The following is a 26,576-nucleotide window of genomic DNA, read 5'->3' as shown; positions in this document are numbered from 1 at the left end:
AACCCCCGATGTCCGACTCTTCGCCCCAGATTTCCAGGCCCAGCGCCCCGCATGACACCACATCGGATGAGGACGTGTTCTTCGAGCCCCTCAACGGGGTGAGCGGGCAGGCGTGGAGGCATCCGCATTTTGCACTTCCCGGGCACCCCCTCCCGGTCCGATTCCACCCCGATCTGTCCCCGCAGGAGGTGCATTTGCACCCCGACGCCCACTCGGACGGAGGGTATGCCTGCAATAATGCGGAACTCATGAAGCAGCAACGCGGGTGGGTTTCGGCTGGCACGAGGCGGGAATCCCTAACCGGCACGAACCCGGGGATGGGACCTGGCAAGGGCCACCAGGGACCAGGCGGGGGCCTAATCGCAGGGAGGATCCCTCATCCACCCAAGGCATCACTCTGCCCCACCCACAGCACCACAAGCACCCCCTTCCCCCCCTTGCGCAGCGCCATCATGGAGGTGGTGAAGGGTCTGGGCAAGAATCTGCTGATGGGCAACCTGGACCTGCTCAAGGTGTCGCTCCCGGTGCGCATCTTCGAGCCGCGGTCCTACCTGGAGAAACTGGCCGACCCCTGGGTGTTCCCCCGCTTCCTGGACGCTGCGGCGGACGCGCCCGACCCCCTGCAGCGCCTCAAGTGGGTGGCCACCTACTTTGTCGCGGGGTTCCACCTCGTCTTTGCCACCTGGCGCAAGCCCTTCAACCCCATCCTGGGCGAGACGTGGCAGGCCTCGCTGCCGGACGGCTCCCACATCTTCCTGGAGCAGACCTCGCACCACCCCCCCATCTCCGCCTACCAGCTGTTCGGACCCGGGGCCCGGTATGTGTACAACGGCGTCAGCGAGCCGACCGTCACCTATCGCACCTCCGCCGTGTCCACCTGCAGCAAGGGCGCACGGGTCATGCGCTTCGCTGACGGCGGGGCTGTCACCGTCGACTATCCGGTCTACGACCTCAAGGGTGTGGGGGGGTGTGGAGGAAAAGGGTTGCGGGGGCATCGCATTTGGTTGAATGCTCTGGTGCAGGCTGTGTGAGGGCTTGATGTGCCAGTGTGTTTGAGTCACAAGGGCCTGCGCAGGGCAGTGTCTGAGGGAAGGCAACGGCTCGTCGTTGCTTCGCGTGCCCGGACCCCAGGTGTCCAGTGCCATGCGCTTCCACTTGGGGGCAAGCCCACCCCTTTCCGTGCGCTCGTGGTGCGGAGCTGACTGTTACCCTTGCCACCCCCCCCTGAGCTTGCCCTTCAGCGCTCCCATCTCCCAAACCCCCACAATCCCATACCCACACCAAAACAGGCATCCTGGGCACGGGCGTGCCCCGCGCCGAGATCTCTGGCACCGCGCGGTTCGAGGACGCGGCCAACGGGCTGGTGCTGGCCCTGCGCTTCGGTCCCCTCACCGCCGAGTCGGCGGGCGGGGAGGCCGCGCTCCAGCGCAGCGACACGCTCTGCGGCATCGTCTGCCGCACGCCGGACGGCTGGTCGGGCGCCCCGCCCCTGGACACGGCCGCCCTGCCGCGCCCCAAGGCCGACGCCGGGTCGGGACTGACGGGCAAGGCGTTGCGCTCACTGTCCCTCAGCGGCAGCAGCAAGGGCGTGGACGCGCTGGAGGCCTGGGGGTACCCCAGGGGCGCCGTGCCGCTGTCCGCCTGCCGCGGCAACTGGCTGTCCCACCTGGACTGGGATGGGGAGCGGGCCTGGGTGCTGGCAGAGGAGGAGCGAGGGGAGTGGGCGCCAGAGGCGGCCCCCCTGCCCAGCGACTGCCGCTTCCGGCGAGACCTGGCGGCCCTGCGCGGCGGGTCGGCCGACCTGGCCGCCGCGCAAGTGGCCAAGGAGTTGCTGGAGACGCTGCAGCGCCAGGACGCTAAGCAGAGGAAGGCGGGGCGCGCTAAGGCGTGAGGAGGAGTTGGGAGCGTGAGGAGGAGAGGGTGAAGGGGGGTGGGGCGGAGCGGCGACAGAGCAGGGTCGTCCTGGGTCTGCCTCTCCGCGAATGCAAATCAAGGCTGCACGGATGCGGCGCGGCACGGGGGCCAAAGGGATAACAATTCCTAAGGCGCGCGACATCAGGCACTTGTGGGCACGACCACCGCCCGGCCGCCCCAACTCCCTTCCATCCCTGGCGCAGCATGTTGTTTCCCTGACCTTGACTTACACCTGTGCTGAGGAATCCTATTCAAGCTTGGCTCGTTCGGGAGCGCCCACTCGCTGACGACCCCCTGCTGACGCTGAGCTGACAATCTGGCTCGCCGTTCTGTACACTCTGCCAGCATGACAGATGGTGGAGAGGAAATGTGTGTGTGGGGGGTCCTTGCACAGGAAGAGGACAGGAATGTAAGGAAGATGGGTTGACCGTGGAGTTCTGTGTTGCAGGAGGAAAGACCAACGAGTGCACAGTGCAGGCCGGGCATGACGAACAGATGGGTCAGTCATCTTCCATGCACCAGCTTGGCATCGATGAGACCTCAAGAAGGCAACCTCCACAGCAGCTCCACCGTCCCAAGTCGTTGGGATAGGCCGCCTCATCGCGTGCCATTGACGTGCTCGATCTCCTCCTCGGCCGCCGCCCCGGCGGCCACGGCGGCGGCCTCCGGCGCGAGGCGCGCCAGCAGCTCCTTGTCGCCAAAGTGGGACGGGTCGACGTAGAACGTCTTGCCCAGGGCCTGGAAGGAGGTGAGCGGGTGCACCCCCGACACGGCGCTCACATCGCTGAGGTGGAAGGCATGGCACCGGTCCGTACCCCACAGCGTCAGCGTCTCGGCGCGCACGCCGCCGGTACGACGGTCAACCTCCAGCCGCTGGACGTAGGGGGACACGAACCAGTGCAAGAGGCCGGTGGTGAAGGCGCCAAAGCTGCCCAGCGTGGCGGCGATGCTTCCCTTGGCTGCCAGGGTCATGCCGCTGTCCAGGCCGAGGATGATGGGACCGGCCCCCAGGGCGCAGGCGCAGCTGAAAAGGCTCAGCCTCTGCGGAGCGACATGGGGAGTCAGGGTGAGGGGTGATGGGGGTGTGGTGAGGAAGGAATGTCAACCAGGAAGGTGGTCCATCACCTCAAGATGGGACCCTGGGTGCCAGGGTCCCGCGTGTAGTCCTCCACCTCGAATGCGCGAGGTCCCCGGCCCCAAGACCTGTTCAACAACTCAGCCATGCATACCTTCACATTCCGAACCGTGGGGCCGTACGGCGATGTGTAAACGTACACGTCGCTGCTGGAGGTAGATGGCACATTCGTCTCTGTGCTGTATCTATGGAGGAAGTGCGCCAGACTGGGCGCTGGTCCCAGGGAGAGGGACTGCGTTGCTGCGACCACAGACCTCCGACACAGCAGAGACACGGCGACGGTCTGCATCCTGGATTCGTATATATATAATAGTTTTTCAAATCGTCTAATCATTGTCCGATGATGCGAAGCGTTTGGGGTTAGAGCCCAAGGCGAGGGTCTCGAGGAAGGACCAGGGGCCTGGGCGCGCGCGCGGTCGATGTTTGGATTGCAAACAACAGACCGGTTTCAAAACAACCGGTGAGGCGGTGCCAGCTCGCATGCTTCCGGGGCAAAATACCGAGCGACGAACCATTAGCGGAACGGTTGCAATTTATTCCCAGACGCGCTCCTACGCTCGGCCCAGTCCGCGAGCGATGGGAAAGGACTCTTGAGGGTAGCGTTGCTCCTCCACACGGTGCGTCGCACGAGGATCCCGGCAGCATATATCCTAGAAGAATGCTCCCAGATACAGATAAGGCTCGCTGATAACCTCCCAAATCTCCAACCCGAACCTCAGGAAGCATGGCGGACCCTCAGCGCGAAGCCCGGACCCCTCTCGGGGTCATCCACTCCAACTTCGCAGCTGCTCCTGCGGGCCAGGGAACACGCCGGAGCAAGCCGGCCTCCCGGGGGTCCCAGCCCGGCGGGGGGGCAGGTTCGGCCGTCGCGCAGACCCGCATTCCCAAGCCCACTCCCCCGCCCCAGTCCCAGCCCAGGGCTCCAGGCACCGCCTACAGTGTGGCCGCTGGCCCCTCCAAGCCCCACCCCACGGCCTCCCAGCCCCAGCACACACCTGCCCCCAGCTTCGCTCTGTACGACAACCCCAGCTTCGACTCGCCGCACTACGACCTGCGAGCGGAGCACAGCGAGGGTTTGACCCCGGGCTTCCTCGCGGAGGATGCTCCTGGCTCGAGCCACGTCAGCGAGTGGCTGTCCTCCGTCAGCCCCCTCGCCCAGAGGACGGCGTCCCGGGTGGACGCAGCAGCGCCGGAGTGCGAGACGCCCCTAGCCCCGCGCCAGGGTCGCGCGGGGGGCTCTGGTCTCCTGCCGACGCCTGAGGCCCGCAGCATCCTAGGCCACATTCACCGTGGCGGTCAAGCCGCAGAGGGTAGGTCTGTGCTGGGGGAGGACAGGCACGCCTGTGAGCGCATGCACAGGAGAATCTGTGTGAAGCCACTCACACGCCGGCTGGAATCCTATACTCGATATCGAATTCCCCACACCGCACTGCTGTGCAGGCATGGGGCGACTGGTGAACGCTTACCTGCGCACGGGTCCCCAGATGCTCTCGCCTGAGCCGGGTGCGGGGAGGGACGGCGCGATCCTGGCCCCGAGCGTGGCGCAGGAGCGTCCCAACTCCGGCAGGCCTGGGGCCCCCAAGGCTAGACGAGAGGAGTTCTGGGCGGAGGATGGCACGCTGCTGGCTAGAAGTCATGTTGGCGAGGTGCCAGACAAGGATCAAGAGGCCTCCTCGGGGCCGTCGGGGGACAAGCCCTTTCCCCTGCGCGTGCCGACCTCCAGCGGGGAATCCGACCAGTTCAGGGCTCCAACGGGTGCGATGGGAGAGTCACCCCTGGACGAGGAAGCCAAAGAGGTCGCGAACGCAGAGCATTCCTCCGTTGGGAGCACCTCGCTGCTCCTCAAGCAGCGGCTGCCAGGACTGACGCAGCTAGCGCTGCCTGAGGGGGTTGTCGAGGCGATGGGGAATGGGCCAGGCGCCGAGACCCAGCTGCCACTCACCTTCCGGTCCCTGGCATCAGAGGGCATTGCGCAGACCGACAAGGAACATGGTGCCTCGGCCCATACAGGCACGTCATGCTTGGGGTGCTGGCGGGTGGCGCTGCTGCGCATCGATCCACCGATCGATGGGCCAGCAAATCTCCCTCTGATGCATGGGTTGGTTGTGAGCAGCTGGAGTACGGTGGGGACTGCCTCCCCGTGCCTGCACCCTCCTCTGAATCCGCCCACCCCCCTCGCGCCCCTCAGGCCACGGCGCCGTCTCCCCGCCGACCTTCTCCTTTGGCGGGGCGATGGTCGCCGCCGGCGACGGCGCGGCCGTCTTGCCCACCCCCGCCCCCCGCTTTGCCCAGGCCACGCAAGCCGTGCCCGCCGGCAGCGCCGGGTCCCTCCTCGCGCCGTCCGGCAGCGTGACCGGGCCCGCGCTGTCCTGCGTGGGCCCCACCCCGGGGACAAACCCCTTCCGCGCCATGTTGGCGCACCTGCGCGGCCCGGCCTACGAGTCCCCGGCGTACGGCGAGGGCGCCGCGGGCAGCGTCCCCGGGCAGGGGCCAGCGGAGGCCGGCGCGCTGGGCAGCCCCCGCTCCCCGCCCCACCTCACCCCCATGCCCCTCATCTCCGTGGGCGGCGAGGCGAGGGCGGCGGCGGCGGGGCACGGGGATTCCACGGCACGCGGGGCCCAGGCGGCGGCAGAGGCCGTCCAGGCCACCCCGGCGCAGGAGGGGGCACACCTCGTCCCCACCACCCCCGTCCTGGGTCAAGGTAGCGTGAGCCGGTGGTTGGCGCGGCGTGGGCTGGGAGACGCGCTGGGCACGCCTGCGCGCGGGGAGCTGCGGCGGCTGTGGGCCGCCGCGGGGCAGGTGCAGGAGGTGGAGGCGCGCAACGCGCAGCTGAGCGCCGAGTTGGAGGGCGTGCGCGCCGCGCTGGGCGCGCTGGGCCTGGAGAGCGAGGCGGAGCGCGCGGAGCGCATGTGAGGAGGATTTCCCTGGGGGGGTGGTACTTTTGAGTCTGTTTGGGGGTGAAGAGGGGGTCTTCAACAGGGAGATGGAGCCCAGGGATGAAGGCCGGGGTGTAGGAGGGAGGTGGACACCCCTGGCACTGGTTGACTTGACATGAGTTGAGGCGCGCCGACCTGCTCCTGGCATCCACCGAATACATCCAGGCATACAATCCGTGCATGACACTGCCGTGCACTCCCTCGCATGTCGGTGGCGATCCCACATCTACAACCGTCCGAAAGCCCATCACTCCTAGTCCCCTGCAACCGCGCGCAGTGCTGCGGAGGAGGAGCTGGCGGCCGCGCAGGCAGCCGCGCAGCACATGGTGGTCCTGGCGGCCCGCATCCAGGAGCTGTTCGTGAGCTGCGAGGCGGAGCGGGCCCAGCTCCTGGCCCAGCTCCAGGCGCAGCGTGCGGAGCATGATCAGGCCCGGCTGGCGGCGCTGCACGCTGAGCTGGACACCACCAGGTGCGAGCTTGAGAGGGGCGGGGGACGGGGCCCCTCAATGGGCTTGGGCGACCAGGGCGCAGCTGCAAGGGACGTGCTTGAAACTGCGCGGTTGGAGGTGGTGCAGTGCCGTGCCAGCATCACTCTGTCTCGTCCAAGGTCGTCCCGGTTCCCCTCCAATCTCCCAACCACAGGGCCGCGCTGGCGGGCGCCGAGGCGGCGGCCGTGGCGGCGGCCAAGGTCGCGGCGACGGCCACCGTTGCCTCCCGGCACCAGGGTCAGGGGCCAGGGGCCCCCGGCGCCGAGGCGCCAGAGGACCTGCATGCCACCCTGCACGAGCTGCACGCCAGGCTGGAGGGGCTGCACGCTGGGCACGCTGCGGGGGCCATCCCCGCAACCCCCAGGATCAAGCAGGCGAGCTGGGATGAGGGGCGGGGGGTATGAACAGGAAAGCGTGTCGCGCGGGGCAGCAGCCTGCCTACTTTGGCAATCTTCGTACCCATCCGTGCTCGACACACGTCCATGCACCCTGACTCCCCACCCGCAACCCTCCCGCAGCTGCTGGAAAGCTCGGCCGCCGAGCTGGCGGGGGTCCGCGCCATGCTGCGGGGAGTGCCTGCAAGCCCGGCCGTGGCCCGGCAGGCAAGGCTGGCCCGCACGCTGCAGGAGGCCCGCGCCAGCCTGGCGGAGGGCAGGGCGCACCAGACCCCGGCGGGGGGAGGCGGGAGCGTCGTTCGCGCAAGGGGCACCCGTTTCGGACCCACGCAGTACATTGACGGAGCACAGAGTGCCGCACTGGCGCGTCAGCTGTCCCTTGGGGACAGAGAGGAGGGCGAGGGCCCGGACCAGCAGGTCACGCCTCATACTCATATTGCGGCTCGGGAGCCGGGGACAGCACTGAAGGAGGTGTTCTACACACCGTTTGCCGGCACGCCCTCCACCGCCACGACCATCACCGTGGACTACAGCACGCTGTGTGGCCACTTGGCCGGCGCGTCGCCCGAGGTGCGATGAGCTGAGGAGTGGGGGCGATGGGGGGGAAAGGGGGAGGAGGACACTCGCCTTGCATGTGCTGCGGCCCGGCCCCTTGAGCTCTGAAACCTCATGGTACCACGCCCCTGCAGGTGACCTCCAGGCTGCAGGCCATGGAGGAGGGGCGCACGCCCTTCTCAATCCAGGGCACTGTAGAGGGCGCGACAAGCGACAACCCAGAGTTGCTGGCGGTGGCAGAGGATGTCGACGCCGTCTGTCGGCGCAGCCCGAGCCCTGGCAGCCCGCAGTCCTCCCTTGGACCCTCTGGCGAGTTGAGCCCAGGTGCAGCTTTGGCCCAGTCGGCGGAAAAGGAGGGAGCCGTGGCAGCGGCACCTACTGCTGCCAGCACTCTGGATGCGGACTCGCAGACCGAGGCCGCCGCCTCCGTCGACGAGGACCAGTGCACGGTCTTCCACGGGGCCTTTGTCGTCACAAACGTCCCGGCCTCACGAGTCTCAGGGGTGGGTTTCGGACTGAGAAAACCCTGCCCTGCTGCTGCTGGTGGACTGCAGTGTTGTGTCCCGAGGATTGACAGCATGTTTGGGGAGATTTACAAAACCCTGGGTCACAATGTGTCCTCCCAGCACTCAACACTCAGTCCACACCCTCTCAGGTCCGGGAGATGGTCCGCTACTACGAGGCCCTAGCAGGGCGGGAGGAAGAAGGCGCAGCAGGTGTCAGGCACGCCCTGGCAGGGGAGGCCCATGGCAGGCCCGACACCCCGTCTTCCGAGAATGTGCCGCCTTTTGCCGCATCTCAGGCAGACGCAGAGGGCGTGCAGCCCTTGGAGGGAGGAGCATGGGAGGCACGGCCGGATGCAGACCTGAAGGGGCTGGACGGCGTCCTTTCGGAGGCTGCCATTGGCGCCACTCCCCAGCACGACTTTGATGGGGTGGAGCAAGCGGGAGCTGCGACCGGCGGCACGCTCGGCTGGGACGGGCCACAGGAGCTGGCCACACCGCCGGGCTTTTCTGCGGCGGATGCGCACAGTCCCGGCGCCTCACCCCACCGCCCCACGCCCCTCAACTTCCTCGCCAGGCCGGGCGGCATGGGGCCTGTTGCTGACGAGCAGGGGAGCGCTGCCCTCCGGCCAGGTGACCAACCCGCCGAATCCATCACCCTTGGAGCGGTGACGACCTCGACGCCGCTTCCCACGGTCCAGACCCACGCCACCGAACTCCCGGGCCCGACGGCGGCGCTGTTGACCCCCTCGGGGGTGCTGGACGCGTCCCCAGCGTCCATTGCCTCCTCGGCATCCTTAGCCTGGGCGCACGGCGCGGCCACGCCGCCACCAGCCAGCCTGGACGTGTCGCCTGTGAGGCCAGTCGCGGTCGAGGCGCCAGGCGGTGCGGGGTCCGAAGCGGGCAGCTGGTCCGCCGACCAGCTCCCGCGTCGCTCCGTGCCATCCGACGGTGCGATGGCTGACAGTGGTCCTTTCGTTGGCGACGGCGCGGCGGTCATTCATAGCCAGTCGACCACCATGGGCGGCTCTGGGGCGGGGAGCATGGCCTCTGTCACCTCCAGCGACGAGGAGGCAGTAGAGGGGCTGGCGGCAGGGCCTGTTGACATGGATCCTACGCAGCTTGGACCCCCCGCGCTCCAGCTTGTCTGTGGAATCATCGATGGCGCCTATGCTTCTGGCTCACCAGACGTCGTGGCCACTCCCGCCCCTGTGTCTTTGTACACCCCGGGCACGGCGCCGCGCGGGCGCATCGCCACGCCTGCGTCGGCGTTCAGCGTCAGCTCGCTCGCGGCAAAGCGTGAGTGTTCATGGGGCTTATTGGCAGCGCATGCTCGGCCCTGGGATGGACGAGGGTCCCTGCCCTGTCATGGGTTGGCTGTGATGAACTGGCCTGGCCTGCGGATCACAAGGGCATGCGCACACTAGCTAGGCAAGCCGCTGGCTGCAACCTACAGCATGACACCCACACCCAAACCCAATCAGCTCCACTCTCTCTCGCCCCGCAGCCGCCGCAGATGTGCAGGATGCGGTGCGGGGCCGTCTCGCCCGGCTCAAGGCCGACCTCAAGGCAGCTCAGTCGAAGCTGGCCACCGTGGACCAGGTGTGTGGAATGGGGTGTCTGGCGAGGGATGTGTGACCTCATGGGGTCACTTCTCGCATGCAACACTACGGCACCTGTGTGCGGCCGGGACAGCACCTTGATGCTGCAGGATCCCTTGTTCACCCCTCACCACACACTCTCGATGCGCCTGCAGGGCCTGTCTGCCATGGACTTCACGCCTTCCACCGCCGGCAGCCAAGCGTCCGTCCAGCGTCCGCCCCGCCCGGTCCCCTCCCCACTGCCGGCGCCCTCTTTCGCGCCGGACGCGAGCGATACAAATGTCAGCCAGCCTGTGCGAGAGGTCCAGCGACAGCACCCGCCGTCCCCGGCCGCGTCCACGGCAGCCTCCGATCCAGTTGCCGCACCCAGCGACCCGACACAGCACGCCCCTCCTCCCCCCAGCACAAACCCCAGCGGGGCGCGGGGTGCGTGGCGCGGGGTCAGTTTCCAGCCGGGCTCCACACCAGAGCACAGCGCGCGCAGCAGCGCGAGCTGGAGGCCGGCCACGCCCGGCACGGCGCTGGATGCCGGCGCCGGTGCGGGCGAGGACTTTCACGCGGGCGAGGCCTCGAGCCAAGGCATCCGCGCCGGCATGGGCAGAGGCGCGGGCCCCGAGGCGAGCCCAGGTGCGAAGGCAGCTCTCAGGCCCCGAGTGCAGGCCCTCCCACCCGACCACTCCTCCAGCAGCAGCGATGAGGAGGGGGTGCAGGCGGTCGGCGTCCGACGCACGCAGGCATCACCCGTCACACCCGCACAGGCGGCGGGGACCCTCCAGCCGCCCACCCCCGCCTCGGCATGCACTTCCGCCTTTGAGTTCAGCCCCCTGCTGGCCCCGCCCCGGGGCCGGCATGTTGGCCTGCCCCCTCGGCCCCGCCGCCTGCCCACGGCGTCAGAAGACAGGGAGTTTCGGCGCCGTGCGGCGGCCCTAAACATCCACGTCTCCCCATACTTCCGCTGAAGGCGATGCGCAGGCCTGTACCCATGCCCGCGCCCTTGTCTCTGAGCTGTCGGTGCGCCCCTTGACATGTAATCATGTTTTCTTCAAACATATATAGGGGTTCAGGTCTGGCAGGGTGCAGGAGGCTACTACTGGTCGCTGAAAATCGAATGCAGTCAAATGAGGAAGTGGGTTGGGTAAGAGAGTGTTTGTATTTCAGGGGGGCACGGGAGGGTTTAGACACCGCTGCAGGGAACTCAAAGATTCTTTCTGTGCGTGCGTGGCGCACAGAACCTTTCCTCTCTGGCAATGGCTGGGTACATGGCCTGGGTGGGGGCTCTCATTGCAACTCTCTTACGCCGCGCTCCCTGCGGATGCACCCTTCCAGCCAGGCAGGCGGGTTCGGGGCTGGCGGCGGCGCCTCCGCCGCGCTCCAGGGTTCCAGCGCTGCTGTCCGTGGCCCTGCTTTCCACCCGGAATCGATCAGCGTCCAGGGGTCGACAAGCAGAGGGGCCCCGTTTTCTGAACCCGGCAGCTCCATGAGGCCTGCGCTGGGCGGGGGCATGGGCAGCATGGCCAGGAGGCAGGCCCTCAGGCGCTTGGGCATGTTCCTGGCCTGCAGGTCTGCCGCCAGGGCCCGGCTGCCTTCGTATGGCTGGACGTCCCGCAGCTTCCTCTCGGCTGCCGGGGGCAATTTGGACAGGTGGGTGAGGTGATTGGCGGGATCGAGGTCTTCGGTGCAAATGCGGCACACTGGTCCCAGATCAGAGGATGGAACTTGGAGACGCCTGTATCAGTCTGCATGGGCACACTACCAGGGAACTACCAGACCTCCTCCCGACATCAGGGCCTCACCGTCGCCTCGCAGCCAGGGCGCCCAGCCGCCCATGAGCAGCGCCTGCGCGACCGCCATCGTGCGCCGGCCCAGCCCCCGCGCATTTGACCCCGGGACGGCGGCTAGCGCGGGGGCCAGGGTGCAGCAGGCGCGCAGAGCGCGGGCGCGCAGGTTCCTCGCGGCCTCTGGCGCGCGGTCCTGGTAAACCAGCGGCAGCAGGGGCAGCAGCGCTTCCAGCATGGGCCCGACGCGGCCCGTCAGCACGTCCGCGCCCCGGCCCTCGCCCGCCGCCCTTTCCAGCCCGGACAGCAGCGCCTCGGCGAAGGCGCGCTGGCGCGGCGCGCCGGTGCGGGACAGGCAGAGCAGGGCGGCCAGCACCTGGCCGCGCCCCGTTTGACCCCGGGCGTCCACGAGGTCGGCCTGCAGCGCGTCCAGCAGCCCCGCGCCCTGCCCCTCGCCGCGCTGCAGGCAGAGCAGGGCCAGGCCGACGGCCGAGGGCGGGGGACGCGAGCGCAGCGCCCGCAGCAGGCTGGCAGGGAAGGGTGAGGGAGTGTGGGATGGTGGGCGATGTGAGGGGGCATGAGCGCGGCAGGGGCCTCGCTGCTGTGCCCCCACTCGAGGCCCTTTCCCCCCCCACCCCTCCACAGAGACACACCCCTCCATCCATACCTGGGCAAGAGCGGCGGGGCGGAGCTGGCCAGCGTGGTCGCACGACCCCCACCGCCCAGCAGGCCCAGCGTGTCAAGGAGGAGCGTCACCAGCGGGCTGTTGGCTGGCGCCAGGTGCTCCAGCAGCCTGGCCTGCAGGGTGGCAGGTTCGGCTTCGGGCAGCGCGCCTCTCGCATCCGCTCCGATGGCCCCCAGCAAGGCCAGCAGGAGCTCGGCCCGGTCGACACCTGCGCCCCCATCCACGGCACGCTCCAGAGCGGAGGCAAGGCCCGGGGCGCCCAGGCACGCTGCCGCGGCCACAGGGCTCAGCGCCGCCACCGCATCGGCCGACATGCCGGGGCGCAGCGCCGTCAGGCCCGACCCTGCAATCAATATCTCCTCTGCCGCACGGACACCGTGCGGCACGTCCGCCTCGCACCGCGCCCGCAGCTCGCCGCCCAGGATCGCTTCCAGCGAGGGTGACCCCCCCGCACCGCCGCCGCCCTCCTGCGCCGCCGCCGCATCCGTCAGGCAGCCGAGGACCCAGTGCCCCAAGCCCTGCCGGGAACGGGCCTCCGCCAGCCAGGCCTGGACCCCGGCGTCCTCGCCGCCGCCGGCCACCAGCTCGCGCGCCAGGGTCAAGAGCCCGGCGCAGACCTCGGCCTGCAGGCGGGGGCGGTCTGGCGAGGACCCGGGCACGCGCCACAGCCCGGCGGTCAGCATACGCAGCATGCGCGGGCCAAGACCCTCGGCCTGTAGCTCGGGCCGCAGCGCCCCCAGCAGCGCCAGGAGGAGGCAGAGGAGAGGGGCGCGCGCGGCGTCGTGCAGGCCGCGCAGCTCCGCCCCCCCCAGCCGCCGCGCTTGCGAGCCGGCGGCGGCCAGGGCCAGGGCCAGCGCCTGGAGCGGCGGCGCTGCGAGGCGCGGCAGCAGCTGCGCGGCCTCGCGCGCGCCGTCGGCGGCGCGCAGCGCGCCCAGCAGGCCCAGCAGCCAACGCTCGCCGGCGTGGTCAGCCTCCGTGCCCATTGGCAGGGGGCCTGTTGCGATGGTGCGGCCTAGCCACTCGGCGACGCGCCGCTTCTGCCAGGGTCTGGGTGCGGGGGGGGAGGGGGGGGAAGGAGGAGGTTTCCGACGGCCGGCTGCAAAGCTGACGCACCTTGGAACAGGAATGACAACATCAGCGCTCACTTTGAGCGAGCAAACAAGACTCGACCGCAGTCGAGGCCAGTAATCCCCGCATACCCACTGCCATCCCCGCCTCCAACTTTGACTTACCTGGCGGACGCCAGGCGCGCAAGAGCAGCTGCCCAGTCACAAACGTGTGCACTCTTGCCTTCCCCACCCCAAGCTGGCACGGCCAGCCAGGGGAGCAGACCAGCCTGCAGGGCGTCAAGCTCGGCTTCCTCAGCGTCCAGCTGATCCTGCTCCTCTGCGGTTCCCATGAACGCGTCCAGCTCGCCAGAGCTGGCATGTAAGGGCTCCTTCCCCTCCCCGCTCCCAGCGCCGGCCAGGTGCGTCCACAGCGCGCGATAGCGCGACGCTAGGGTTCCGTCTCTGTCCTCTGCACGCAGGAGGGCAGGCGGGAGCTCCGCCAGGAACGCGCGGTGCCCGCCCCCCTCCTCCAGGCGGCCCGTGGCCAGCAGGGCGTCCAGGTGAGAGGCCGGACAGAAGCTGCCGTGGCTGACCAGCAGCGCCGCCCAGTCCACCAGGGCCGGGGCGGGGGGTCCCGCGCGGCAGGCGCCTGCCACCCAGGCCGAGACGGCTACCGTGAGGCGGGCCGCCGGGAGGGCCGCCGCTGCCTCGCGCAGCATGCCTGCCGCGCACAGCATGCGCCTCGCGCGCATGTTGTGCGTTGCGCGCCTGATGCAGGCGGGGTCGTCTGCATGTTCCTGCCCATCTTCGGTCTTACTCACTCCGAGCCCGTCTCCCAGCGCCGCCCAGGCCTCCGCCACGGGGTCGGCCGTGGCCCAGTCGCAGACGAGGCCTGCCAGGCACGCCACGCCCCTCCCCCTCCTCCGCTACAGGGCCCAGCAGGTCCACCAGCGCCCGCACCGCGGGCCCTGTCACCCCGCAGTCCAGAGCGGCGTCCATGATGCGATGCGCGCCATCTTCCGTCCAGCGCAGCACGCTGCAGAGCGTGTTGGAGGTGGAAGGGAGGAAGTGTTGGGGGGTGGATCATGCTTTGTATGTGGCGCACTGAATGCAACCCCAGAGGCAATCTCGCCATTGAATGGGTGCCGGCGGTCGGTGCTCTTATTATCGAGCAGCGGCGCCTTGCACCAGACCCCGCCACCACCTCGGCACCTGACTTGCACGCCCGCGGTGAGGCCGCGCCGCTCCTCCTCCAGTGCGCGCAGAGCGGAGGCCACGCGCGGGCCCCCCGCCGTAGCCATGGACTCCCGCGCCCCCGGCGGGCCCCCGTCCCAGGGCAGGAAGGCGGGGCGGTGGGCGGCCAGCAGGAGGCCCGCCTCGCGCCAGAACATGCCGGCCAGCATGGGCCCGCCCTCCCCTTCCCGCGCCTCCAGCTCGGCGGCCGCGGCGCACAGCGTACCCAGCATGGCGCGCAGCGCCGCGTGCTGCGCAGGCCAGGCGCGCAGGGCGCGGCGCACGCAGGGCAGCAGCGCCGGCGCCGCCGCCCGCACGGCAAGCGGGGCGCCGGCGCCGCGCGCGCAGCGCGCCGCCCAGGCCGCCAGCGCCGGCGCGTCGGCCAGGCCCTCCGCTGCCAGGCAGCCGGCGAGGCGCAGGCAGTACGCCCAGGCCGGCCCGCCCCCGCCGCGCAGCGAGTCCAGGTGCGAGGCCAGGTCGTCGGCGCAGCGCGCGCCGCGCTCTAGCGCCGCTGCGCCCTCGCTGGGCTGCGCCTGCTTGCCGGCCGACAGCGGCCTGCGGGTAGAAATCGTGGGGCGGGGGGGGGTCTTGATGCGAGGAGAGAGGAGAAGTCAGTGGGGGAGAGTCGAGTCGTGGCACGGCCGAGGTCGGCGCAGGGCCGGTAGCCATGCCTCCCCAGCCCGATACCTTCACCAACAAGAGCAGGCAGACCAAGCAGACCTTCCTCCCACTACCGCGCGTGGCCATTTGCCTGCCAACCCGCCTGCCACGACCCCCATTTTACCCCCTACCCGGTCACACCTGCTGCGCTGCAGGTACACGACCCGCACGAGCCAGAGGGCGCGCGGCAGGGGGACCCCGGCCTCCGCTAGCGCCTCCCAGAGCTGGCCCTTGCCCAGGCCGTGGGGCACGCCCTGCGCGGCCAGGCTGCCCAGCGGGCAGCTTCCCGCCAGCGCCGCCAGCCAGGCCCGGCGCGCCGCGTCGCCCATGGCCACCTGGGAGGGCAGGGGGGCGGGGCGCGGGGGGGCCTGGCAGAGCGGGGCGTCGAACGACGCCTCGGCACGCCGCCGCCGGCGGGTATCCTGCTCCCTGGCGGCACGCAGCATGCGCATCATGTCCTGTGTGCATGGCGGCGGGTCGGCTGATGGAGGCCCCAGCGTGAGGGGCACTATGGATTCCCAGCACAGCCATGGCAGAAGCAGGGCACACCAATCATGTCCATCATGCACCCTCAACCCACCCCACAGGCATGGTCCAGCCCTAAAACCCACTCTCCCACCTCTTGCATGGCGGCCAGGTCCCTGCCATGCAGGCAGCGCCCCTCGGGGGCTTCGTCCAGGACAGACAGGCACAACTCTGCGGAGCGATCGATGCCCAGGGCTGCTGGTAGGACACGCTGTAGCCATGAAGCAAGGTGTCAGGGGTCAGCGCCTCCTCTAGACAGTCCTGTAGATAAGCAGGGTCCAGAAGAAGGAGGGAACAGCTTGTTAAAGGCCTTCAGAGGGATCAGGAGCAGCAACTCCAGGGCTCTCATAACCTGCCCACCTTGGAGTGAGGAAAGTACCCCTGCAGAGCCCCACCAGGGAAGCTCTGCTCTTCCGTGAGAATGCTAGAGTTCTTCCTTGACAACATGGCAATGGTCTGCGGTCCTTGTTGCAGAGCGCGTGGGGGCTCGGCCGGTGGGGCATGCGACACCCACTGGCAGCGACCTTCAGATCACATCCTCATGCCCTGGTCGTAGGTCACCTCTCTCTAGGTGTTGTCAGAATCACTTCAAGTGTTTAAGAGCTCTTGTGTTGACAGGTTTCATTCGAGATGTATGCTCCGACTGTGACGATCGATTTTGTGTTCCCTGGGTTTCGGCCGTACAGCGAGGAATTCGTGTATCCGTCAACAGGGAGGTATCCCAGGGATAAATTGAAATGAACTCATGACATGTACATATCCAGTGTTTTGAGTGTACTCTCAGCCAGTGTACGAATAAAACAACTACTCTTTTACAGCCTCAGCGTTCACAGCTTCTGGCACATGCACATCTTCTTCTGTGTCCATGCTCACGTCCAGGGATCCATCAGAGATCTGCACAACATAGTGGCTGGGAGGGTTGTCATTAATACGGGCAATGATGGCTGGGTGGACTGGAGGAAGCGGCTGCACGTCGGCGTCTGCAGCCTCCAGCACGGGAGCAGAAGTGACGACCATGAGGAGCTTTTCCAAGGCAGACGCCTGGAGGGGAGAGGGCAGGGGTATGAATTCTGGCTGTGGAAAAATCTCTGGCTCAGGGAATCAGGTCCATATGGCCTCCTGAGGCTCTTCCTCCACGATCAATATCATGTGCTCCCAACTCACAAGCTTTGGGAGTGAGGAATATTGCTTCTCTGGGCCTAGCAAGAGCTCTGCCAGCCGTTGCATCGTGAATGGAGGGCCATCCATCACCTCGAGCAGAGCATGCAGCCGCTTCCTGAAGGTCTCAACGTCGCTGCCATCCAGCATGGGGGGTGGGGGCCCAACCTGTGTCCCTCCCCTCTCCGCAAACCGTGATAGCACGGCATCAATCGCAGCGTGAACCACCGGCTGCAGATCAGACCACTTGACAGGCACACCAGAGCTCAAGGCCACCCGAGCAAGCATCGACTGGTCCTCGATGGAGATCCTGACATGTAAGAGAGGCGCTGTTGGAGTGATAATGAGTTCTGTATGGAACATGAAGTACGGAGATGCAGCAAGGTAGAGGCCAGTAAGCTCACGCCATCACATCATACGACTTCGTACCCGCTGTTGGACGCAGTCAGCCCGGTATCCTCTCGTCGTTCAGCGTTCACCTCCCCCATTCCGGCTGAAGCTGGTTCGACTACCGAGACTTCAGTGTCCTATTAGGGCTAGAATGCGAGAGCGTTCCGATGAAGGCAATGATACGTTAGTCACCACAGAGTCTGAAGTAAGTGGTGTGCAGGTGTCGAGTCCGAAAGCTTACCACCCTGCGTGACACCCGGAGACGCATGGCACGCAACGCACGCGTAGGGTATGAAATTACGAACTCGTCCTCCCCGGGCACCAGCAGCCTGCGCGCTGAAGACGCACATATGACGCGTTCTACATGTGATGAAATAAATTGAAAAGCAGCTCCTTGGCTTCGCTGGCGTATACGGTGTTCAGCGTCCGTGGCTCAACACATCTGTTGAGATGGATATCTCCATGCTGGCTCGCAGAATCGGCATCAGCGACAGAGCGGTGCAGAACAAAGCCTCGGAATACATGCGACTTGCCAATACAAAACTGGCTGGGGCGAGCATGGGCACGGTGAGCTGACGGCACTGGGTTTTGAGCGGCAAGAGTACGTGAAGCGTCACCAAGAGTCAACTCCATCAACGCCTTCTGTGCAGGGGGAAGCCTGCAAGGCAGCAGCATGCCTGGAGCTATCCTGTATGATGTGAGTTGTCGAAAGGGTTCCAGCAGCTCAATGGGTAGGACATTTCAGAGCCTGTTCACATGTGTTGACATCTGTTTGAGATGTCGTCTCCCATCCCACAGGCTGCAGCACTCGATAGACAGCGGAGCACTCCAGAAACACAGTGGAGCCTCCGCAACCGTGAGTTGGTGGCATCCCTGCAATACTGTACACATTTTTCTCTGCACTGGTGTCTGTGTACTTTGATGGCTGGGCTAGCGCAGAACAGCAGGGCACTTATCAAGATGTTTGCACCTCAAGTTTGACCAATCACCCCGCATACCCCAGGTATACCGGAATGCACGTGCCATGCTGCAGAAGTTGCTCGGGGTCAAGACGCAGACACATCCTCGGGACCTATGTCTGCAGTTTGGCTGCGTCCGGCTGGAGCGGCCGGTGGCTGCAGCGCTGGCAACCTTCAAGCAGAGATATGTCGCCCAGGTTGCCATTGCTCAAAGGGGGACGGTGGCACTCAACAAACCCGTGTTTGTGGCGGCAATCTTCCTCGCTGTGGCGCAGAAGAACAAAGTCAAGGTGTGCGGAAGGAGTAGGGTGGCACGTGCGGACGCAAACAAGTGCAACCTGTTTGGTAAAGTGTGAGACACACAAGAGGTGTGGCGGGAGGGAGGTTTTGCCGCTCGTCTCAGCGTCACCCTGTGATTCCGCTCGGCGGCGGCGCCACATCCACGTGGTCTCAAACAAGAGTCTACCTGCGAATTCCAATACCTTTCATTTCGTCCATTCTCGATTGCGTATCGGTCGCAGGTGGACAAGCGGAGACTGCTGGAGCCTTTGGGTGTCCTACCGACAGAATTCGCTGCTGCTGCCACTGCTGTTGCTTCCCTGATGCCCGAGCTCAGCACCGGCAGCAGTGCCAAGCGTAGGCGAAAACCTGAGGGCGCAGAAGACGAGGCTGCGGATGGGTGAGCTGGCGGCAAGGGGATGCTCAGGACTCGCACTCTCAGAGCTGGCCACCATGTGCGAGGTCCATGTGTCAACCCCAGCGCTCATCCCCAAGCCCCAGGAGCTATGCCTCGCATTCTCCACATGCAGGTGCCTGGCTGTTGCGGCTTCAGCGAGACTGGAGGAGCTCGGCAGCAGTGACGAAGAGGTGCTGGAGGATGGCGCCGTGGGGCGACGGGTGCATGCCGGCAAGCAGCAGAAGCGGGTGTGGAGTGAAGGCAGGGCTGGACAGGGTGCTGTGGACCAGCGGGGGGGCACCAGGCTGCTGGAATGCAATGGTCGATGTTCTTGAGATTGGCACACTGCGCACGCATCCCCCAGCCCCTGCCAAACGTGTCGCGGGGCTCAGGAGTATGATGCCTGGAAGACGGCTATGCTGGAGCGAAGGGCAGCGGAGGCCAAGGCCAACGATCCGCCCAGTGGCCCCCTGCGCCAGGCCACGCTGACCTACAACGCGCCGGCGCGTGAGAAAGGCTCGTCCTGTATGTGAATAACCCGTGTTCCTGATGTATACTCCTTCCATTCCTCGATTCCAAGAGGTGGCGCTGACATGTGCTGGCCCTGCAGGGGAGATTCCGCTTGCGAGGCCTAGGACGCAGCCTGACGCGGGGCATATTGGAATATTGGTCAGCCGATCTGCATGCCATGAGGCAGGGCGATCAGCTCCCCCGGCACCCCTCTCGTAGCTTCCCCCCTCCAAAAGCCTAGGCCCTGGGGGCGTGGTCGTATCGGGAGGCGGCGGCCGCAAGGTAGGCGGCGCCACGTACTGACCCATCCCGCGCCTCCCGCAGCTCCAGCGCCGCCGCGGCCTCGCGGCCCAGCAGGCGCTCGAGGGTGTCCCGCATCATGGCGCGGTACCCCGCGTACCGGCAGAAGACGGAGCCGTCCATGGCGGCCACCACGCGGCTGCGCTCATCCCAGCCCAGGTGGCGCAGGAGCGCGCACAGTGCGGCGGCGCTCAGGCGCGCGGAGCGCAGCGCGGCCAGTCGCGCCAGCGCGCGCGCAACGCGGCGCTGGCGCCTCGTGGGCCGGGCAACGCCCAGCGTGGCCAGCGCGGCGCCGGCGGCCGCCAGGTCGGCGCTCTCGTCCTCGTCCATGGCGGCCACCGCCGCGCTGCCCAGCGACCCGGGCGTGAGCAGGGCGGCGGGTAGGGCGGCGGCGCGGCCGAACAGGCCGGCATGCTGGCCCAGGCGGGCCAGGGCGCGGCGCACGATCTCGCCCATGTACAGCCCCGACACCAGCTGGGGGGGTTGTATGGGGAAGAGGAGTCAGAGGGGGTCATGAGCAGTCTGGGCAGGCAACCAGGGGTGGTGGAGGGCCATCAACCGTCCATTAAGTCCAGGAATGGGCGCTCCATCCCTCGTCACCCAACAGTCCCAGGGCGATCAAGCGGTCTGGCCCAGCATCACACCAACCCTGTGATCACCCACCTTTTCGAGCCGCCCTCGGCCGGGGTTGACGCTGGCGGCATCCACCCAGTCGTCCTCCTCGCAGACGGGGAGGGAGGCCGCAAAGAAGTCGCCCCACTCCGTGTTCACCACCATGTGCTCGCTGCGCCCCTTGAAGCCCGGGTCAAGCGTCTTGATCCTGTGGATTTGAGCAGCGCGAGGGTGTGTCGGGAGGGCTGTTGCTCATGGGTCCAGCCACCGTGGGTGCTAGGCTTCAGCGAGAGAGGTGGGTCTTAAGTCCCCTGATGGAACCCTCTTTCCCCCCACTGCTCGACAACCCCTGACCTGTCGATGCGCTCCTGATAGGCGGCGTTGGTCCCCGTGCCCAGGATGATGCCCAGCTGCGTGGCGGGTTCCGCGTAGCGTAGGGCGATCAGCGTCGCCACGGTGTCGTTTAGGATGGCCGGGATCTCCACCGCCCTGCCCCGCGCCCGGAAGACACACTGCAGCGCACCCACGATGTCCTCGCCAATCAGGCCCTTGCCATAGAAGCCCTGCCGGTGGGGGGTGGGCCAAGTGTGTAGGGATTGAATGTATGCAGGAGGAGCTTGTTGAGGTAAAAGGGAGGGGAATGTTTGCCGCTCGAGAAAGTGGGTCCTCACCAAAGAGATCTTGTGGCTCACAATCTGGCATGCAAAAATGAGCTACAAGCACAGACGGCAGCGCTGCCAATGGGAACTCTCGGCTTCCACCCTTTCATCACATGCGGTCAACATCGCCAACCTCTCCTCACCTTTGTCCACCGCACAAGGACACCATTGTTGAGCGCGGTCTGGTTGAAACCAAAGCTGAAGCAGAAGCCAAGAACGGGCAGGGCCCCAGACCTGGAAGGACAAGGGGGGGGCGAGCGTGGAGGATTGGTGGCGAGCTGGAGGAGTGATGCATGGCCAGCTTGAACCTTGTTGGAAGATCATGCAGCCGGGGCCACACTTTGGAGAGCAAGGCACCGGAGGTGTGGAGAGATATTTCAAGCGAGTGTGCAAGCATCTACAGCCTGCTGACCAAGAATCGAATTCCAGCCAGCAGCACACCCCTTGATGAAGAGCCTGTCAGCCCCAGCGCACAGCCCTCAGCATCCCCAAGAAACGCACGCTGGCGGGTGCTCGACCAGCATCTCCTCGACGCAGTCAGCCACAAACTCCAGCAGCTTTCCAGAGTCGGTATTGAAGCACTCCTTGGGAATGGGCCATTCCCGAATGTCCTGCTCCTCTCCCTGGCAGAGGAAGGTGTGGTGATACAAGTCAGCAGCTGCCTCTCCTGGCACCATCTGCTCCTGCTGCAGCTCCTGTCACGAAAAAGAACACAAACTTATATCAACTCCTTCCAGCCACAGTAGTCCTGCTTGCGCCCCCCACCGCTGACTCGCCTCGCCCTTCCCTGGCCCGAGCCGGGTGTGCAGGACTCGCAGGTTCGTTCCTCCCAGGTCAATGGCATAGTAGTCTCCCTGCTCATCCCTGTAGATGGAAAACTTTGATCAGGTTGTCAGAAACCATCAAGATGATGTCCGCGACATGCACGCAGCCACCCACAAGGGCAACTAGACCTTGCACACTCGCCCGACCAATCCTCCAAGCTTACCCTGTAGGCAGGATGTCCACAAAGGTTGGGAGCATGAGGAGCCCCGATTTGTCGCCCCTGAGTCCCGCTTCTACTTGCAGGATGAGGTCGCGCTGCACGTCCCGCAGCCTTTGCGTCGAAACATCAAAGAGGTCTTGGTACTGTGCATGCAAGGAAGGGGAGGGGGAACTAAGATCAAAGCTTGCCAGTCTCATCCGTGCAACCCAAGATCGCAGCATGAGAAGACTCCTGAACATTAATAAATTCACTTGCATCTTACCTCTTTCAATATCTTTCGCTGCAGTGACCTATCGCCGGCCTCGCGCTTTCCCTTGTACAGCAAGTAGAACAGCCCAGCCGCTCCTGCGAGGAGGTAGGCCATGGCGGGCAGGACCGATGCGCTTCAATTGCTTTTCATGAGCTATTGTGGAGACCGTATCTGGCCAAGGAAGGCAGGCCTTCTGATTTAATCAAGGTTCCGACTGTCGGCGATGTGTCGAAACCACCATGCTGTGATGTGCTCTGCTGCTCGTTGGAGTGGACATGCAGATGCGAATGAAATCCAATCCCAGGGTTGTTGCCAAACATATGAATGCGAATTACCGCAATACTTGACTGTAGGAGGGCGGGCTCGTCGCTCGGCAGCCGCGTGAGCGATGCTGCAATGCGTCACCCACAACACCCGCATGGGCGCCGTGACACCTGGAGCGAGGCACCAGGGCATGCACCGCATGGCTGCGAGCTCGATGCCTCCGCGAGGTGCCGCTGCTCGCGTTGACAGAGCCCCATGGGCCAATGCAGGGTGGCATGGAGCACGACCTCACCATCCAGGCAGGACGCCTGTGGTGAGGAGTGCTGCCCAGGTGACATCAGAAGGCACAGCCTTGTCAGCCCTGAAATCAAGCCCCCTCACAAAACATGACCTGGTGCTGGACTCCCTAGCCATGCTGGGGTGGCAGGAGGTGTGCGTCCAGGTGGGACGCTTCTGTCGGACCCCCATGGGCATGGAGGCCGCCCATGGCCCGCATGGCCTGGCCTTGGGCTCTTCTAGGGAAGTCAGCGAGCGCCTGCTGCGGGAGACAGAGCAAGCACTGCACCTCACAACACCGTGAGGCTGGTAGTACAGAGTCAGGAGAGGAGGGAAGTTTTATGTGGTATTGTTGATGCTGCATCGCCAAAGCATTTTGCGGCCATCCCTCCTTCCACACCTGCTCCAGGCTGTCGGGCGTCTCAGACTACCTCGACGCTGTGGAGGGGGCCGGTGCGGGGCTGGTGCTGAGCGTCGACGCCCTTGGAGCCCTGCTCCAAACCCTGCAGCTGGCGGAGGCCGCACGCGACGGCCTGACTGCTCAGAAGGATGCCCGCCCGGACCTGGCGGCCTACGGCCCGGCGCTCCGCCTGACGGAGCTCCTCCATCCCCTGACGCTGGCCGTGAGGGTGCGGCGGTGTGGCGGCTTTGTGGGACTTTGGTGGGGGATTTGGTAGATTCCTCGACTGTGCCGCTGCGGTCGCGGGTCTGCATGCTGACCAAATCCCCCTGCGACTCTCCCCCCGGGACCCCACAATCTCTCATACCAGCCTGGCGTACCGGACCTGCTGGACAGCGCATCGGCAGAGCTGGGCGCCGTCCGGGAGGCCGCGCGCCGGGCCGCTGCAGAGCTGGACCATGCCGCCACGGCCTGGGCGCGACGGCTGCACGCGTCGGGCGTCGCCGAGCGCCCGCTGGTGGTGCAGCGCCGAGACCGGGCCTGCTGCCCCGTGCGCCGCGCGCGCAAGGGCGACCTGCCGCGCGGATCGCTGACCCTGGCCCTCAGCGCCTCGGGCGCCACCGCCTACATGGAGCCCGCCGAGCTGGTGCCGCTGAACAACGCCATCGCCGCCCTGGCCGGGCGGGAGGAGGAGGAGGTGGCGGCGGTCCTGGCCTCGCTGTCTCGCCAGGTGTGGGAGGGGTGATGCTTGTGGCGTTTGCATGGCGGGGGCCCTGGGTTACACCCCATGATGGTGAATGATGTACTGATTTTGGTGTGTCCAAAGGCATCAGGCCGATCGATCCAATACCGCGCCCCCTTCCCAAGCCTCACATTCCCCCCACCACCCATCTCCATGCCACAACAGGTGGCGCGGCACGCCGGCGCCCTGCTGGCGGCGCGCGACGCGCTGTGCGCGCTGGACCTCGCCTCCGCGCGCGCCGCGCACGCCCGCTGGCTCGGGGCCCAGCGGCCGACATTCGGGGCGGGCGTGGAGCTGGAGGGCATGCGCCACCCGGCGCTGCTGGGGGTCAGCCTCGGGCATGCGTCTGGCGGGGAGGAGGCCGGCGCAGAGGGCGCAAGGGGTGCTGACAAGGGCGCTGCGACGAGGAGTGCCGGTGCGATCGCTGCGGCGGCTGCATCTGACGCCAGTGTGGCGCCAAACGGCTGCGAGGAGGCTTCCTCCAGCATCCCCCACCCCCTCCCTCCCACCACCCCCGGTGCCCATCGGGCTGCACATCCCGCCTGCCAGCCGCGTGGCGGCCATCACCGGCCCCAACACGGGCGGCAAGACCGCCGCGCTGAAGACACTGGGCCTGGCGTGCCTCATGGCGCGCGCTGGCCTGTTCCTGCCCGCCGGCCCAGGACCCCGCCTCCCCTTCTTCGAGGCGGTGCTGGCCGACGTGGGCGACGGCCAGGGCCTGGGCGCCGGGCTTTCCACCTTCAGCGCGCACATGCGGCGCGTGGCCGGCGCCTGCGCGGGCGCCGGCCCATCCTCCCTGGTCCTCCTGGACGAGCTGGGGAGCGGGACCGAGCCCAGCGAGGGCGCCGCCATCGCCACGGCGACGCTGACGTGGCTGGCCGGGCGGGCGGGGCTGACCCTCGTCACCACCCACCACACCGCCGTCAGGGTAACCAGAGAGGGGTGTTGAGGTGTCAGGGGAGGGGAAGGGGGATCTCAGGTGTGGATCACTCGTGGGTGGAGGGGATTTGTAGGGGCGAGCGTGTGGGCTGCTGGCGAGTGGGGTGCTTGCGGGGGTGGGCATGGAGAGCTCGCTGCCGTGAGAGGCTGACATGTAGTCCCTGGTGTGCACGGAACAGTCTCGTCATGCAACCAGCCCCAGCCCTGAAGGCGGCAACCCTTCTCACCTGCACAAAATGACTGCCGTGCAAAGGTACCACCGACGCCACCCAACAAGCCCCGTCCCCACTTTCAGGCCCTGGCGACGTCGCGCGACGACTTCTGTTGTGCGGCGGTGGGCTTCGACGGATCCACGCTGCACCCCACCTACAGCCTGACCTGGGGCGTGGCGGGGCCCTCCATGGCGCTGAGCATCGCGCAGGGCCTGGGCTTCGACCCCGACATCCTGGCCGCCGCCCGCGACCGGCTGGCGGGCGGCGGTGCGTCGGCGAGCTCGGCGGCGCAGGGGCCGGCGCGGCAGTCGCTGCGCGGCCTGGCGGAGGAGGTGGGCGGCCTGCGCGAAGAAAGGGCGGCGGCGGAAAGGGCGCTGGAGGCGGCTCTGCGGGAGCGAGCCACAGCCGAGGCTGAGCTGCTGGCCTGCGAGCGGGAGGCCGCGAACGTCGAAGAAAGAATGGCCCAGGAGGTGGGTCGCTTGCAAAGGGGGCCTGGATGTTGGTGGTGGTGGGCGGATGGGCTCGGCAACTTGGATGCCCTCCTTCTGTGGGGGAAGGCTAGGTCTGGCGGCAACCTTTCACCCTGGGTTCCCCCCCCCTCCCTCCCCTCAATTTGCACAGGCTGCTGCGGATGAGGCAGAACTGAAGGCTCGCATCCGTACCATGCTGCACGAGGCAAGGACGGGGTTCCTGGACGGCAAGGCTGCGCGGCGGGAGCTAACCCAGATGCGTGGCCGGCTGCAGCCGGCACGGGAAAAGCAGCCCCCGGGGGCGCCCAACCCCCGGGCAGCGCCCGTGGTGCGCGTCGGGGACATTGTGGCTGTCGCGCAGCTGAAGGGCGCAACGGGGATGGTGGTCAAGGTTGCGGGGGACGTGCTGACGGTGAGGGCGGGGGCCCTGCGCGTGCAAGTCAGGGCTGCGGACGTGTGGCAGGCAGGCCAGGCAGCCGCCAAGAAGCGGTAGCAGGATGTACGACCAGCCAGATGATGTGTATATTGCTTTTGCGCCCTGCGTCCTTGCACGAATTCTTTCACTGTATCCCATGCTGTATGTCACCAATAGTACACCCCGCTGCTCCTCGGCACACTGCACCATTGACTGCTTACACCAACAACTGTCAACATGTATTGATTGAATTTCAGTGGAGGTGAATGGTGGAGGATAGTGTGGGGGGGGGGTTAAGGACTGCGAGAGTCCTGTCCAGAAATTGCTACGACTACCGAAGTAGATCGCAGCGGGCTTTGGAATATAGTTTTCAATTCGCAATAGTCCGGTCTCGGTTAGACCTCATTAACGCGGACATTGCCCCAAGCGCAAAGATGCTGGAAATGGCGGGGGGCGACAACCTGTACTTCCCATCGACCGAGCGGAGACGACATGGATTATGGGTTTTCCGGAGCATTTCATGGGCAGCATCCCTGTCTGAGATGGTGCAGTTCTGCGCCTGGCACCGATTAGGAGCGACACTCAGAGAGTGGAATTGATCCGAATGATGCCTCCTCTGTGAAAACGTGCCCACATAATAACTGGGTGCTTGCCTGTTGTGGGTTCGGTGATCACATCGTCGACACTCCTTGCTTGGAGAGTCCCAAGCAGCAAGGCTGGACGCACACCTATATATACTGGATTCTTCAAATATTGACACGTTTAGTTACCGTCAGTGACGCCGCCATCATAGCCTTATTGCAGTTGGCAAGGCTCTCGCCACCCGAAACAGGGTGTGCCACGCCGTCGTCACGCTGGCCACAGGCGGAGTCCCCGTCCTTGGCGCGTGGACTTTGGACAGTGGA

The 26,576-nt window shown here is 66.5% G+C and overlaps 8 protein-coding genes across 8 annotated transcripts; 4 read left to right on the top strand and 4 right to left on the bottom strand.

Moving 5' to 3' along the window:
• Positions 1-8: 8 nt before the first annotated feature.
• Positions 9-1,891, top strand: F751_3207 (Oxysterol-binding protein 9; the record flags this gene model as incomplete). The annotated part of the gene is made up of 4 exons (XM_011399075.1): positions 9-98; positions 186-265; positions 446-957; positions 1,290-1,891. The coding sequence occupies 4 exons, from the start codon at positions 9-11 to the stop codon at positions 1,889-1,891; spliced, it is 1,284 nt and encodes a 427-aa protein (XP_011397377.1).
• A 274-nt stretch (positions 1,892-2,165) lies between these two features.
• Positions 2,166-3,338, bottom strand: F751_3206 (hypothetical protein; the record flags this gene model as incomplete). The annotated part of the gene is made up of 2 exons (XM_011399074.1): positions 2,166-2,252; positions 3,144-3,338. 2 exons carry the CDS (start codon positions 3,336-3,338, stop codon positions 2,166-2,168), a joined length of 282 nt encoding a protein of 93 aa, XP_011397376.1.
• Positions 3,339-3,773: 435 nt separating this feature from the next.
• On the top strand, positions 3,774-10,486 carry F751_3205 (hypothetical protein; the record flags this gene model as incomplete). Its single annotated transcript, XM_011399073.1, has 10 exons — positions 3,774-4,272; positions 4,490-4,804; positions 5,238-5,958; positions 6,263-6,454; positions 6,784-6,871; positions 6,992-7,438; positions 7,558-7,926; positions 8,079-9,225; positions 9,434-9,528; positions 9,683-10,486. 10 exons carry the CDS (start codon positions 3,774-3,776, stop codon positions 10,484-10,486), a joined length of 4,677 nt encoding a protein of 1,558 aa, XP_011397375.1.
• A 319-nt stretch (positions 10,487-10,805) lies between these two features.
• On the bottom strand, positions 10,806-15,258 carry F751_3204 (hypothetical protein; the record flags this gene model as incomplete). Its single annotated transcript, XM_011399072.1, has 6 exons — positions 10,806-11,146; positions 11,321-11,829; positions 11,970-13,034; positions 13,220-13,757; positions 13,945-14,072; positions 15,071-15,258. The coding sequence occupies 6 exons, from the start codon at positions 15,256-15,258 to the stop codon at positions 10,806-10,808; spliced, it is 2,769 nt and encodes a 922-aa protein (XP_011397374.1).
• Positions 15,259-16,258: 1,000 nt separating this feature from the next.
• Positions 16,259-16,762, bottom strand: F751_3203 (hypothetical protein; the record flags this gene model as incomplete). The annotated part of the gene is made up of 2 exons (XM_011399071.1): positions 16,259-16,495; positions 16,706-16,762. The coding sequence occupies 2 exons, from the start codon at positions 16,760-16,762 to the stop codon at positions 16,259-16,261; spliced, it is 294 nt and encodes a 97-aa protein (XP_011397373.1).
• A 1,264-nt stretch (positions 16,763-18,026) lies between these two features.
• F751_3202 (Origin recognition complex subunit 6) lies at positions 18,027-19,170 on the top strand (the record flags this gene model as incomplete). The annotated part of the gene is made up of 4 exons (XM_011399070.1): positions 18,027-18,251; positions 18,483-18,640; positions 18,771-18,885; positions 19,030-19,170. 4 exons carry the CDS (start codon positions 18,027-18,029, stop codon positions 19,168-19,170), a joined length of 639 nt encoding a protein of 212 aa, XP_011397372.1.
• A 214-nt stretch (positions 19,171-19,384) lies between these two features.
• Positions 19,385-22,067, bottom strand: F751_3201 (Hexokinase-5; the record flags this gene model as incomplete). Its single annotated transcript, XM_011399069.1, has 9 exons — positions 19,385-19,586; positions 19,806-19,921; positions 20,111-20,267; positions 20,414-20,622; positions 20,862-20,952; positions 21,220-21,337; positions 21,491-21,582; positions 21,707-21,846; positions 21,966-22,067. The coding sequence occupies 9 exons, from the start codon at positions 22,065-22,067 to the stop codon at positions 19,385-19,387; spliced, it is 1,227 nt and encodes a 408-aa protein (XP_011397371.1).
• Positions 22,068-22,629: 562 nt separating this feature from the next.
• F751_3200 (Endonuclease MutS2) lies at positions 22,630-25,749 on the top strand (the record flags this gene model as incomplete). The annotated part of the gene is made up of 9 exons (XM_011399068.1): positions 22,630-22,793; positions 22,903-23,122; positions 23,264-23,623; positions 23,801-24,017; positions 24,121-24,335; positions 24,450-24,563; positions 24,870-24,959; positions 25,095-25,256; positions 25,408-25,749. 9 exons carry the CDS (start codon positions 22,630-22,632, stop codon positions 25,747-25,749), a joined length of 1,884 nt encoding a protein of 627 aa, XP_011397370.1.
• Positions 25,750-26,576: the final 827 nt, after the last annotated feature.

This window comes from Auxenochlorella protothecoides (genome assembly GCF_000733215.1).
Source record: "Auxenochlorella protothecoides strain 0710 unplaced genomic scaffold scaffold33, whole genome shotgun sequence".
NCBI lineage: Eukaryota > Viridiplantae > Chlorophyta > Trebouxiophyceae > Chlorellales > Chlorellaceae > Auxenochlorella > Auxenochlorella protothecoides.
This window is presented reverse-complemented; position numbering and strand designations above follow the sequence as displayed.